At 40.4% G+C, this 13957-nt stretch overlaps 2 protein-coding genes and 1 pseudogene across 2 annotated transcripts; 2 read left to right on the top strand and 1 right to left on the bottom strand.

Annotated features, from left to right (window-relative positions):
- The first annotated feature begins 6287 nt into the window (after positions 1 to 6287).
- Positions 6288 to 6941, top strand: LOC138036275 (uncharacterized). Its single transcript, XM_068882612.1, has one exon. The coding sequence runs from the start codon at positions 6288 to 6290 to the stop codon at positions 6939 to 6941; it is 654 nt and encodes a 217-aa protein (XP_068738713.1).
- An 818-nt stretch (positions 6942 to 7759) lies between these two features.
- On the bottom strand, positions 7760 to 9052 carry LOC138036274 (uncharacterized; annotated as a pseudogene).
- Positions 9053 to 10670: 1618 nt separating this feature from the next.
- Positions 10671 to 11651, top strand: LOC138036273 (uncharacterized). The gene has a single exon (XM_068882611.1). It carries the CDS (start codon positions 10671 to 10673, stop codon positions 11649 to 11651), a length of 981 nt encoding a protein of 326 aa, XP_068738712.1.
- Positions 11652 to 13957: the final 2306 nt, after the last annotated feature.

Here is a 13957-nt window from a genome sequence, read left to right as displayed (position 1 = left end):
TTTTCGCTATTGTTTCGCGATATCACACTTTGAGAGTGTGTTATAAGCCGACTTTCACAAACATTTCAAATTTGCCCGTACCATTTCTGATCTCGAAAAATGCTTGTTTTATGAGTTCGCACTTAAGATTCGCGAATTTATTGGAACTAGACCCTCCGTGAGGGTACACTGGGTTGCCTGTTGTACGTGAACCGTTCCAGGCAATTTTTTCAAGTTGGGGGGTCATTAAGACGGGAGGAAGGTATCATCCAGTTTGGATTCGAGTTCGAGTTCGAGTTGGACTTCGAGTTGGACTTCGAGTTGGACTTCGAGTTGGACTTCGAGTTGCGCTTCGAGTTAATAATTAAAACGCAAGTATATAATTGATAATAATGTATAATTATTATTTATTATTAATGTTAATAAGCAAAGAGATGTATAAGCTGGGCGAAGAACAGGAATTCGGGGCAATATTGGGATTTTTCATTTTTTTTTTCATGTGGTTTAAGTAATAAAATTGCTGACACATTAAAATATAGAGCAGGGATATAGGTTTTCAACAATGTGTGGTACCTTTTGTCACTGCGAATGAATAATAACAAATTGTCCATATTTGGGGTCGTGGCCCATATATTTACTAATAGACGATTTCATATTATTCAGAATTAAAAATAATTTTAATTACCTCTCTACATTTCATTTCGCTCTACAAGACAATCATAGGCACTTGCAAAGTAAAAACGCAACGAAAGTGAAATGCGATTGACATTTAAAACGAGCTGTCTTCTCACAGTCAGTTTAGAGAGATGAAAAGGATGTTGACAGACCAAACACAATTCCCGCTTCTCGTGATGGTGTTGGTTCTCTATCCAATGCCATTTTCCCATTAATATTTCCTTAAGATGAGGCACTGATGGGTGATATTGCGTTACAAAGGGCAGTGGCTTATCTCGCGTCTTTTGTCTCTCTTGTAAAGCCGACTCTCTTTCTGTAAATTTCACTTCGGAGAGGATATGATCAACCAGATGCCTGGGATAGCCTCTCATACGCAAACGGACTCTGAAATTGCGAATGTTTTCCTCAAAAGTCGTTTTTGAGGAGTTTGTCCTGAGTAGTCTCAGAGCTTCGCCTTTGATAAATCCTTTACTGACCCCTGGTGGGTGGCAGGAGGAATAGTGCGTATATTGAAATGTCTCAGTCGGTTTGAAGTGTGAGCGCACGTGTCTGTTAGTGTCACGCGTCACGCATCATGCCACTTGCACTTTCTTAACAGAAATGGACACTGCTTTGATTCAAATCCTTTCTCTTCATGAGAGATCGTTGGTTAGCATCATGGATCATGGTTAGCATTTACATTTCAAGGAAAAATATTCCTTGTCATACTATCGTTGGTTTGTGCCCTCCCATAAGCACAAGCGGTCCTTCGAAAAATGTAAGTATCTCGGCGGGCTCTGGTTTTGCGGGACCTACCCTACCCCTCTATTTCTTTTTGGGGGGAGGGGGGTTTATTTTTATAGTCAACTTTAACTCGAACTCCATCTCGAACCCTAACTCGAAGTCCAACTCGAAGTCCAACTCGAACTCGAACTCGAACTCGAATCCAAACTCGATGGTTCGGGATTCCCGCAAGTTACAGATTTTGTTAGCTTGCTTTGTGCAAAAACAAATATTGATGCAAAAGTAAATAAATATTGATACACAGCTTTTAGAAAGAGCAGAAGGAAGTTTCCAGGACGGTCGCTCGAGAATAACATAGTTACAACGTGAAAACAACATTAATTTTGAACCGTGAATATAGAATATAAACAGTTACGATCAGCGACAAACATTTTGGGAGATTTTTGCTACGTTCAATTTTGTTATTGTAAGTTTTGGCTGCACAAATAAATCGCAAATCGAAAGTGACATCGCCGGAATTCAGCGGGCGCCGTGATTATTAATGTTAACTTGCCAAACAGTGAAGCATCTGTGTCAAGTGATGGCAAGATGCCGGGTTTTAGTAAGGGTCCGGACGCACTGGACTGACAAAATTTGTTTGGCCCTTCCAAAAATCTCGACAAAATTTGTCTCTGCCAAATTTTCAATTTGTCAAACGTGGGCGCACTGAGACACAGCAAAATATTTGTTAACCACAAGTGTCAATCACACGAAAATAAACACCATCGCTTGCGCTTTGTTCGCCGGAAAGGTTACATGAGATCTCAGGAGTCATGGGCTTATGGTGATCTTTAACCGCTTGGATCGGATATGTTCCCTCGGCATATTATTGCTTGCATTCTATTTTTTTTCATCCTGGAATTCTTTCAACTCCAGCAGCTAGAGGCAGTTGCTACTTCTACTATGCCAGTGGAGGCTTCACCTTGTATGACTGCAACTGGTTCTAGAATACCACAACAGATTTGTCCGTAGAAGGCCGACTGAAATACTCCGACTAAAAATACAGATCAAATTTTTCCTTCAAATCATGGCGTGTTAATTAACAAATCTGTCAGATTTCACGCCTGACAAAAATTTGTCCTGCTCCGAGGCAGGACGACGGCGTCTCTGAAGTTTGGTAAACCTTGACAAAATTTGGTAGATCTAAAAACCACCGGGCGCACTTGTCTCAGCGAACTGGTGACAGATTTTTTCGCAAAATAAACAAAAATTTGACCAGTGCGTCCGGGGCCTAAGTTTCTTTTTCTGTCAAGTGTTATAAAGTTTGACAATAAATGAGCGAATTCAAAACAAAGATCACAATCGCCCACCATTGTTTCTGCAAAGTCAAAAATTTACTCTCCAAGACGAGGTTATTTATCACCAGGTAATTCCATCATTTTGGAAATAGCAGCTACTTTATTATTCACCGGCGTCACAATTTTTTGCTGATTTTGGGGCTCATTTTGTTGAAACTCAAGCACGCTTCCAACAGACCTGTTTATTTTCATGAAACCTTTCCTGCTTACACAGCAATACTAAAAATATCCTCCCGTATCACGTTTCAACCTTAAGCTCGAAAATTCAATACACAACATATTATAATTCACAAAGGCAGAAAATATCACAGAATCCTTTTCCAGCGAAACATTTTATTGAAACAAACAACATAAGATGCACTAAAACGCCATTCGCGTTGCAATGACTTTCCATTGCTGGTTAACGAGAATAACAAACTCACGAGGCAGAATGTATATTTATATTTAATTAAGTTAGCACAACAGAAAAACGCTAACCGCATTTTGACACGAAAATGCTTTACTATTGCCATAAAAACTATCCAGTTAAGCTCGCATATTATAAAACATGATGAATTCATAAACGCCACCTTTTCCAGCGACCAATTTTTTGAAACAAACAACATATTTGCTATTAGAGGCGAAAACCTCTTCCTATTTCATTGCGTGCGTGAAGACAAGAAACTCAATCGTGTCAAATTACCATGTACTTCAGGTTCAAACCCTTTCCTGAAGAACATTTTCCTTGAATAACAAGAAAATGCTTTACTATTGCCATAAAAACTATCCAGCACACATATCATAAAACATGATGAATTCATAAAGGCCACCTTTTCCAGCGAACAATTTTTTGAAACAAACAACATATTTGCTATTAGAGGCAAAAACCCCTTCCTATTTCATTACGTGCGTGAAGAGAAAAAACTCAATCGTGTCAAATATGCGCAATATTACAACAAACTAAAATTTCAGGATCAAACCGTTTCCATGAAGAACCTTTTCCTTGAATAATGAAGCACAAAATAGACGACAAGCTTTCTTTCAAATAATTCTTGGCTGTCACATTTCCAATTTTTTTTTACCTGAGGACTGTGCAGAGTTGATCACAGATCCACTTAAGGTGTTCGATTCGTTCTCTGTCTTTGTTGAACCCATAAGTTACCAGAGAATTTTCCATTTGGTTTCAGTGTTCTACATAACAGCACACTTGGTAAATATTATTTTAGAAATGCAGCTCACTTTGATTTCTGCTCGACGGGCGACAGATTGTTGTCGAAGTCCATTACTCGTCGCTTTTGAGATTCCAGGTGTTGGTTTTCACCGCCTGCCTAGTTTATCCAACTGACTTTCCATTATTGAGCTCCATAAGGGTATATTTTGTTTAAGGATCCACTAAAACGCCATTCGCGTTACATGACTTTCGACGCCATTGCAGGCTACAATAGGTTAATGATTCTACTGTGTCCACCAGAGAAATCTACGCAGTTCCACTACCCTCTCGATCCTAAGAAAATACGCTCAGAAGGCTCTATGCACAAAGACACCACTTACCAGGGGAGTGACAGGCAAGACTTTTACCGACACGGAAAAAAAAACTAAAAAAAAACCGGAAATCTACCCATTTTCCGACTGGGATTGCCATACGGCAACCCAGTAATAAAGAGCTCGGCGTCAGCCTCTTGTTCAAAACAAGCATAACCAAACAGTCCGTTTTTTTCGGACACGTTTTCTTACGTGCAATCGACCAACCAAGTCTCTCCATCAATTGAATGATTATTCTTCATTGTCACGTTTTTCCAAATGAATTATTATCGTTCATTTTGGACACTGAAAGCTTTATAGGGATCATGGGAAATGAACATATTTCTTTTAAAAGCGGAACCCTAATGTCTGGACTCGCAGGACTCGAACCTGGGAACCTGTAATTAATAACCCCTTCACTTAGCCACTAGACTACCACATCACTAACTGCGAGGATGTCATTTTTTATTAATGTTAATAATTTTTTCTTCCAAAAGTGCCGCTGTAAACGTGTATTAACTCCCGCTAAGAAGCAAGCTTACACAGTGAAAAATGTTGGTTACCAACCTTCAAGACAAAGCTAACCATTTTGAAATCAAGCGTCAGACTTAACCATTATTCAGCAATGATTTTATATATATACTAATTAGCTTTCGTAAATAATCGGCAGTGGTTAAGTGGATAAAAACAGTTCCTTCGAAGTGAGTGCTCCGGGTTCAAATCCTGTCCAGAGGCTACTTTTTCTTTTTTCTTTTTATTTCCTACCACAAGTCCTGGGACAGAGTGGTCAAAATGGAGGATAATACTTCATTTAAGGCAAAGTGACAATGAAGGATAATCCTTCATTTGAGGAAGAGATCGTGTTGAATCGACAGACTGAAATGAATAAACTCGAATCGATGTTTAACAGAGCGAAACAATCGGGAAAAAGAACTTTATTGCTCAATGGCAATCAGCAGTGAGCTTCATTAAAGTTTGTTACGTTTGTTAGGTTGATTGTCCGTCCGGGCATTCTGCGCGATGATTTCTTTTCTATTCATACAAGCGCCTTTTGGCTTTAAAAGATCACCGGGTGTGTATTTCACAACAGTGCTCCCCTCAGAAACAGCGAAAGAGTTAATTAGATTGTTAACTTATTACTATACAATACAACTGGAGCACTGTTAAAAAACGCATTAGGCGATTTTTTGTCCAAAAACAATCACCAAAAGCTGATTTCCGAGTTGCTGCATGCCTCAGTTTGAAAGCTAGTGCTGGTGCATAACCATTCAAATGGAAATGAGTTGCGTATTCGTATGCAAATCAAACTCATTTCCATTTCAATAAATGAGCACCAAGGCTCACTTCGAAACCGAGACAAACATCACCTCGAAAATGGCCTATTGAAGATCAGCGAAAGTGTACATAACACAAGATGCCATTTTTACTGGTCGCTACATCAAAAGCACAACCAGAAAATGTGTTTCTAGGAGTGAGAACTATTATAGGTAGCAATGGCTTGGGTCACGCACAGACCATTCTGTTTTGTATGACACTGATTATTAGGGACCTTAAGCAAGGTCGACGAGAAGCCCCGAGGACGACGACCGGAAGTGAAAATACCGCTTAGCGCCCTACTGCGCATGCTTCACTCGTCGTCCACGTGAAGTTCAGAACATGAAAACGCCATCTTTGCCGTCCAGGCCGAACGTCGCGAGAACGTGAGTATAAATTTATGTATTTTCATCTTGTTTAGGAAGACAATTTATGTTTGGCGTTTGAAATGAAAGCTAGATATTCCTTAGTTTCTAATCTTTGCACAATATTGAATCTTACTAGGATTTTGCAACATGAAAACTTTGCAAACAGTCAAAAATTCGGGCTTTGTGAGATTTGCATCTTGTCAGCAAAACATTCAAGTTAAGAAGATGAAATCGAGAGCTAACAAAGTGATTACTTGTTTTGTTTTATTTACCTATATGCAATCTTTTACAATTGTTTTAACTTGAGCAAAAAATTTTCATGCCGTTGAGGTCATTTTAGAGACTAATTTTCCGAAAAATTAACTTATATTTTGATGTGAATTTCCTTAGAATGGAGTGGACAGAACTTCATGACTTGAATCTTTGCGAAGAAGTTTTAGTTGTTGAACCTTGGAAACATCCTTACCGTAGTAAGGAAAGAGGAGATTCATGGAACGAAATAGCAAACAATTTAAATGCCTCTGAGCATCCTACGTTTAAAGTATCAAAGAGAAGTGTCAGAGACAGGTTGACATTACTTCAACAAAAGTACAAAGCGAAAATGAGAATGGAGGAAGCTGCCTCTGGGATAGACTGTCAGGAAACAAAGCTAGACAAAGCGTTAGAAGAAATCATAGAAAAAGAGAAAACGGCCACGGATGCGAGAAGCCTGCAAGATGATAACAAGAAAACTGAAAAGGCAGCAGCGGAGGAGCACCGCAACCGAGCGGTTGAGCGTTTGGGTGAAACCAAGAAAAGGAATGCTGAGAAACAAGACGAAAAAGCCCAGACGGCGAAGAAAGGAAGAAGATCGACGTCGGAAGTGGTGCAATTTCTGAAAGAAAAGTCAGAAAGAGAGAGTGTGCTGAGAAAGGAGGATTTGGAGTTGAGACGAAAGGAGCTGAGTCAAAAGGAGGATATGATGAAAATGCTAGCACAACAACAGCAGCAGCAGACTCAGATTATGCTTTGTTTGCTTGCAAAAAGCCAAAATAAGAACAGTTAAGTATCCGCTATTTTATCCATCCAACTGTTGGTTTTTCCAATGTTGTTGTTACTGAAAGTTTTACCGTGAAAAAGTGCTGAGGCAGCATGCATATTTTCCAGACATGCAATAATGCACTGTTTGTGTTTGAAGGTACATTGTGAGACTGCAAAGTTCTAATTGATTAGTGTTGTTGCAAAACCTTAAATTGATTAAATTTAAGATTCATGTTTCAAAGTTTTAAGTGTATTTTATGTGCATTTCTGTACATCTTGTCTGACTGGCTACAATCTTCAGTGTTGTATTTGAAGCTACAACATTTTATCGAGATTAAATTTAAGCTTTGTGTTTCAAAGTTTCAAGTTTATTTTATGGTACAGTGTATGCCCATCTTGCCTGACTGGCTACAAAATGAAGCCTCCTGTATCGGTTGGAATTGAGGGGTTAACTGTCAAAGGTGGGAGGGTCAGAAAATTTGAAAAAATGTATCAGAAAGGGGTGGGGCAACATTTTTCCTCTTCCCCTCCCCTTCCTCTGGTAAATAATTAACTCCTATTTTTGTGGTATGATTGGAACATTCACCAGCAGGCTCCTGTCACCAGTTAATGCATTCCAGATGTTGTGCCTCTTGGCTGGAACTCAAGTTTAAACAAAACAATCTTATAAAGCAGTTTGTCATTTATTAATACATTCCTGTATCAAATTAACCTGCCCTCGCTTGATACACCTTGAAAGAAAAAAGCACTCAAGAAACAATGCATTGCTATTCACATGAAACTTTCATTATTGCACTGACATGTCATTCCTCTTTGATTACCGGTATATTATTTGAATTACCTTCAAACAAAGTAATCTTGTAGTGTTGGCGGATCTAAGTTAAAGTATTGTGATGTCTGATTTGGATATAGGCATGTAAGAGCATTCCTGAGAATTGCACAAACGACATACATCTTTCCTACACTACTCAAACTAATTTTTAGATTCTTTTTAAAGTCCATAAACTTAAAATAATTTACAATGTCATTAAACAGCCATTCTACGGACTCCCGCACTGTACTCATAGACTGGTTGAAAGCAATCATTGGGGCAGTAAGGGCTCTATTTCGGAATGGCGTCTGTAAGTAAATTCTATGAGGGTATGCCGGATCGCCGTACAAGCAAAATGGATTGCCAGCTGGTGAATTTGCAAAGCGTTGCAGGTCTTGAAGAAGTCCTGAATCAGCTAGCATTCCAGCATCGTGTTTACGACCCTCTGAAACAGTAAAAGGAAGTAAAAAATTCGTAAGGAACTAAAAATGCTTCTTGTACAGGTTTGTCACATGAGCCTCTCACTCTTTACCCCGGACACTCTTCCAATATTTCTTGTTAAAAACATAGTGAAAATGAAATCGCCCACTCTCTCTTTGTACAAACACTCCCCGCAAAACTTATCCACTGAACCAAATAGGTTACCAATTAAACCATTGGGTAGAGCCACACACTGGAATTTTAGAGCGTGAACCCTCTTATGGCCGTTGTAGATGACTCTTTGGTGCTCTCCTGGTCTGCATACGGGTCGAACGGTCCCATCAACGAACCCAAAACAATTATGTAAAGCAGCTCCTTTGCCGGAAATAACGTTACTGTAAATCTGTAATGCAGCTGGATTAAGCACATTGTGGTTCCACTGTGTTATGCGATGTCTGTGAGTGTTATATATAAAATCCAAGACGTCATTACTGACCATACTGAGAACTGGTACTGGCAGTCCGAATCGAGAAATCATGTCACTGTATCTGCAGGGATAACTTAATCTTCTAAGAAGAATGCAGAGACCTTCCATTCCGTCAACAACACTTCTTTGATAGCATCTGAAGCTATCAGGTATTTGAAGAACCTCTGAGAGAATTTGCAAGTCGTTCTTTCTAAATCTAAACTCTTCCAAGCACTCGGCATCGTTCATCTCATCGAGGGAAAACCTCTCGTATTCCTCGTACGAGAAATTGGGATTTTTCGGCATAAATTGCTCGTGTAGTAGCAAAAACTCATCTTCATCTAGAATACCGACCTCATAACTCAAAAGAAGTTGCTCTTGGACCTCGTGAAAAGAAGACATGATAAAATTATTGGACTGTTTCTCGATTTTCACGATAAATGAGCACTGTTTTGTTTACATGTCCTCGTCCACGTTCAAGTGCGTGCTTAACATTTTAGTTTTCCCGCCGTGAACGACGTCCTCGGCCTAGTCCCTCAGCAACTCTACTCGTCGTCGTCGTCCAATTCGTCGTCGTTGCTTAAGGTCCCTATTATCAGCAAGATGACAGCGCAGCAGATTTGGCGAAGCAAAATCTACAGAAACAAAAATGTCTCTTTACCTTCTACTATTTTATTGTCTACGCGATTTGTTTTCTTTCAACTTGTAAGGAGTCGAGTTCTGCTTAGCAAAAAGAAAAGGTATTCTGCACCTCGAAAAGCAACCGCTTACTGCACGGAGTCTGGGAACGAGTCTCCCGAAAACATTCTTCGCCGCTTTTAAATTGCTACCTGCCAGTCTGCTTAAATGTAAAGCTCATCTGATTGTAAATAGAATGTGTATGTATGTAAGAATCGTGTGTAACCTTGTGCCCGTCCCCAATTCAGTGCCCGAGTACAAGGTCGAGACCTTGTACACGTGCCCGAGCACCATGCCCAATTATTGGCGTGGACACTTACAAAAGGTCGTGTCAGTTCACCTTGGTCCCCATCGAGCACCATGCGCGGGTGCGGTACTCGTGTACCGGTTGGGAACGACGCCTTAGCTTGTGGCTTTCGGTTTAGTTTGTATTCGTCAACACTGTGATGTAAGTGGTATAATTTCCCCCAACGGAAGAAAGAAGTAATCCTTGCACTTAACTGGACAATTTTAGCAATTGTCACTTTTATAGCAAAATTGCTAACTGTTGTAAATTTGAGTTAATGCGACAACCAAGGATTTATAACACGTGTCAGATACTATTCGAGCAAATGTTGCTGTCACACCCAAGGTTATCTTCTGCTTACGTGCAAGCGTCGACTAACAGGTGGCCAATCATACGCAGGCTTTTATACTGATAGTACAGTCATCATGATTGGTCTTCTTTTATATGCTACCATATGCGTCAAGGCCTAGTTCTTCATTCTAGCTGCTCTAAAATTTCCCTCCCTCCCCACTTTAATGGGCTCTCTTTCAATCTAATGTATGTTATTCTGCCATAGCACTCGTCTTTGAAGATCTTATACTAATATTCGGAGTCACCGCGAAGTTGCTCCCTTTTGCCAGTACTGATATGGCCGAAACGTCGATCGTTCGTCTATAATTTTTCAGCAAGTGAATTATTTTCGTTTTTAATTATCAATGTTGTGCGACATAAGCAATGTCTATACTATGCACAAAAGGTAATGGACATGAAAAAAAAAAAACAAAAAGACTTTTCAAAACCAAACGATTAAATACATGGATAGCTCATAAAGGAAAGCAATTAAAGAGGACCCCTAAACTGGGGATCTTTAGTAACAAACTATTCAGACATATTAATCCAACTGAATAATGCATGGAAACCAACCCTATTACTTAAAAAACAGGAAGCTTTGTAAAGAGACCTATAACAATTGCTGGTTTTCACTCACGTGATCAACAGCCATGTTTTTCAACGAAAACAAAAGGAAGCGTTTGCATAATAATGGAGTTAAATTCCCGGAGGATTTGGTCGGGGCACCAACACGGCCGCCTTTTCTTTGTTTAGGGACAACAACATGGCGGTCTTAACGTCATGTGAAAACCGAGAATATAAAGTCATTCGCATACTACAAAGTTATGTAACTATGCGTAGATTACCTGTGGTCGATTTTATTATTGCGACGGAAAATGCAATTTGTTTGTCAAGTTTGAATGAAGCCAAATCTGAATTTCTAAGAAGCAAAGTTTGTGACACCCTTCGTAAGAACAAAGCGCGGGTAATGAATCTCAACAAAGACGAAGGAGAAGCCTTAGATGGCTTGACAAAGCACGAGAATGTGGTCATTCTTCCAGCGGACAAAGGCAGTTGCCTTGTAGTGCTCAACTGTGAAGACTACGATCAGAAATGCAAATCTCTCCTTAATGATAAGAAAAACTGTAAACCGATTGGTTATAATCCAACCAACGGCTTAAGGAAGAAGGTTTGCGCCTTCACCAACAAAATTTACACTGAGGGCACCATTAATGTCGACCTTAAAAGGAAGTTAGATCCTCCTTCAGAGCCATCTGAACCAGCATTCTACGGCCTCCCTAAAATACACAAGCCAGAACCCAGTCCACTCCGGCCGATAGTCAGCAGCATTGGTTCGGTCACGTACAACTTAGCGAAGCATGCTGCTTACATTCTTCGTCCTTTGGTATGCTGTTCTTCGCATCACCTTAAGAACACCCCGACCTTTGCTGAAAAGGTCAGGGAGATCAAACTTACCACCGAGGAAACAATAACATCGTATAACGTCTCTGCACTTTTTACTAGTATTCCCCCAGATGAGGCGATCACGACGATCCGTCAAAGGCTGGAAAAGGATGAAATCCTTGCTGAACGCACGTGCCTGAGCATAGAGGAAGTAGTTGAGTTGGTGGACATCTGCCTTACTACGACATATTTTTCATTCAAAGGGAAATTCTACAAGCAAATTCACGGCTGCGCCATGGGTTCTCCGATTTCTCCTATTGTCGCCAATCTGTGCATGGAGGTGTTTGAAGAGAGAGCGTGAGACCAAGGCTTTGGCTTCGTTACGTCATCAGCGACAGGGACAAGTACAGAGGACTGGACCGAGTGGATCGCGGAACATCCGGATAACTATTCCCTATGTGACCGGTGTCTCTGATACTATGAAGTCAGTCTTCAGATCCTTCGGTTTTTCGACCACTTTCAAGCCATGTAACACCTTAAGGCAGAAGTTGGTAAATGTCAAGGACAAGCCACGTAAAGATAAGATCTCCCATGTGATATACGGGATAAGGTGCGGTTCGGAGAACTGCAGTGAAACCTACGTTGGAGAGACTAAGCAGGGCTGGGCTCGAGAATGGGACAGCATAAAAGGCCTAATACCATCGAGGCACAGAATTCTGCCGTCTATAACCATTTACGAAGCTCGGGGCAATCGTTTGATTTAAGTGATGTCAAGATCCTGGACAAGGAAGAAAACTGGGTCAGACGCGGCATTAAAGAAGCTGTTTGCGAGAGGGTAGAGGGCCCTTCTCTTAACAAGAAAAGGGGGCTACGGTTCGTGCTATCGCACACTTGAGACCGTGCATTACGGGACGTGCTGAGTCAGCTATCACGGGACTCTTGCGTGACCCAAGCTGACTCGGCAGTTTCCGATTGAAGGCCGAGTCATATGGCCGAAACGTCGATCGTTCGTCTATAATTTTCCAGTAAGTGAATTATTTTCGTTTTTTCATACTCTCAACTGGATGACTGATACAATTCATTGTACAAGGAAAGGTTACGTTTATACAAACGTTGGCCGTGTAGCACTTATATTTTAGTTAAAATTTAAAAAACGATCTCTGGCTAAAATGATTAAAAAACTACGAGCTTTCGACTGCCCGAACTGCAGTCTTCGACGGGTATTTTACCCGTCGAAGACTGCAGTTCGGGCAGTCGAAAGCTCGTAGTTTTTTAATCATTTTAGCCAAAGATCGTTTTTTAAATTTTAACTTTGTTCCATCCTGGCTGCGGCCCTTCAATATTTTCACTTATATTTTAAACAGAAATAACTGAAGTGCTACACGGCCAACGTTTGTATAAACTTAACCTTTCCTTGTACAATGAATTGTATCAGTCATCCAGTTGAGAGTATGAAAAAACGAAAATAATTCACTTACTGGAAAATTATAGACGAACGATCGACGTTTCGGCCGTGACTTTAACATCTTCAGTTCCCACGGCCCGCTCCCGTCTGACCTTGTAGCTCAGTCGGTAGAGCGGCGGACATCTAACCCGAGGGTCGTGGGTTCAATTCCCACCCTTGTCAGAGTTTTTCTCTGTCCTTGTGTGGGCCCAGTTCCATCAGTAGGGCTAACGCTCACATGGTTCATATGGGATAGAAATCTAGCACTTCACGTTACAATACACTCTCTTTAGTTAATTCTGATACAATTCATTGTTGCACAACATTACTAAAGAGCTGTACTTGTTCCACTAAAATATTCCAAGTTCCTTATCATAGCTAGCCATTTTAAGATTTCTATTATTTAAATAAAACAAAAGTGTTCCCATACAGGTCCCCCTTTTCCCCAGAGACTCACCTCTTTCTTTTATTCTGTTTTTTTCAGCCCTACTGTGACAGTGTTACAATATTGTTACCATAGTAACGAGTTTAAAATTGTATAGGATAAGGACCTCTTTCAATGGGGATTTTGACCCCTTGGTGAGGATTGGGGGATTATGAACCCCTGCTCAACCACAAATGAGCCAAGAGGTCATTCAGCTGGGGGGAGGTCAATTTGTTGGACTCGTGTCTTCTTGTGAAAGGAAAGATGAATGAAAGAAATCTATGTTTGAAGTGCGGGTTTATAGACGAAAGACAGAAGTGATCCTTGAAGAATAGGATGATAGCGATGCGACACACATTATAATTAATTTTGCATGCAACTCTGCATTGATACGTCAATGGAAAGTCATGGCTAGCAGTAAAATGGCAGAAAAAGACATTTAGCCCGGGTTTTTTTTTGCTAATTTTTTGTACAAAATTTTATGAAATGACGTCTGAATGAATGTTTTCCGCGCGTTTTAAACACTTGCATTCCATATTAACTTGTGCTTCGCATTATACCAGAAACCCATAAGGGTTGAAACGTGTAACGTGCGTTCACAGCTTCCGAATATTCAGTGTTAAGTACCATGTTTGGAAACCCCTCGCTCCAGTTAATTTCGCGCGAGAACATTGGTGGTATTGCGTCACGGTGTTCTTGCGAACTGATTGGTTGAATGTCTCTCTCTTGTTGTTCCAAATATGATACTTAGCAAATTGAATATTCAGAAGCTTGTTTCCCAGCACACAAGGGGCCGTTA

This window comes from Montipora capricornis, unplaced genomic scaffold (genome assembly GCF_036669925.1).
Source record: "Montipora capricornis isolate CH-2021 unplaced genomic scaffold, ASM3666992v2 scaffold_475, whole genome shotgun sequence".
In the NCBI taxonomy this organism is placed as follows: domain Eukaryota; kingdom Metazoa; phylum Cnidaria; class Anthozoa; order Scleractinia; family Acroporidae; genus Montipora; species Montipora capricornis.
This window is presented reverse-complemented; position numbering and strand designations above follow the sequence as displayed.

Bases quoted from the DNA above. Each gene is read 5' to 3' on its own strand.
- LOC138036273 (XM_068882611.1), top strand. From the start codon at position 10,671: ATGGCGGTCTTAACGTCATGTGAAAACCGAGAATATAAAGTCATTCGC.
- LOC138036275 (XM_068882612.1), top strand. From the start codon at position 6,288: ATGGAGTGGACAGAACTTCATGACTTGAATCTTTGCGAAGAAGTTTTA.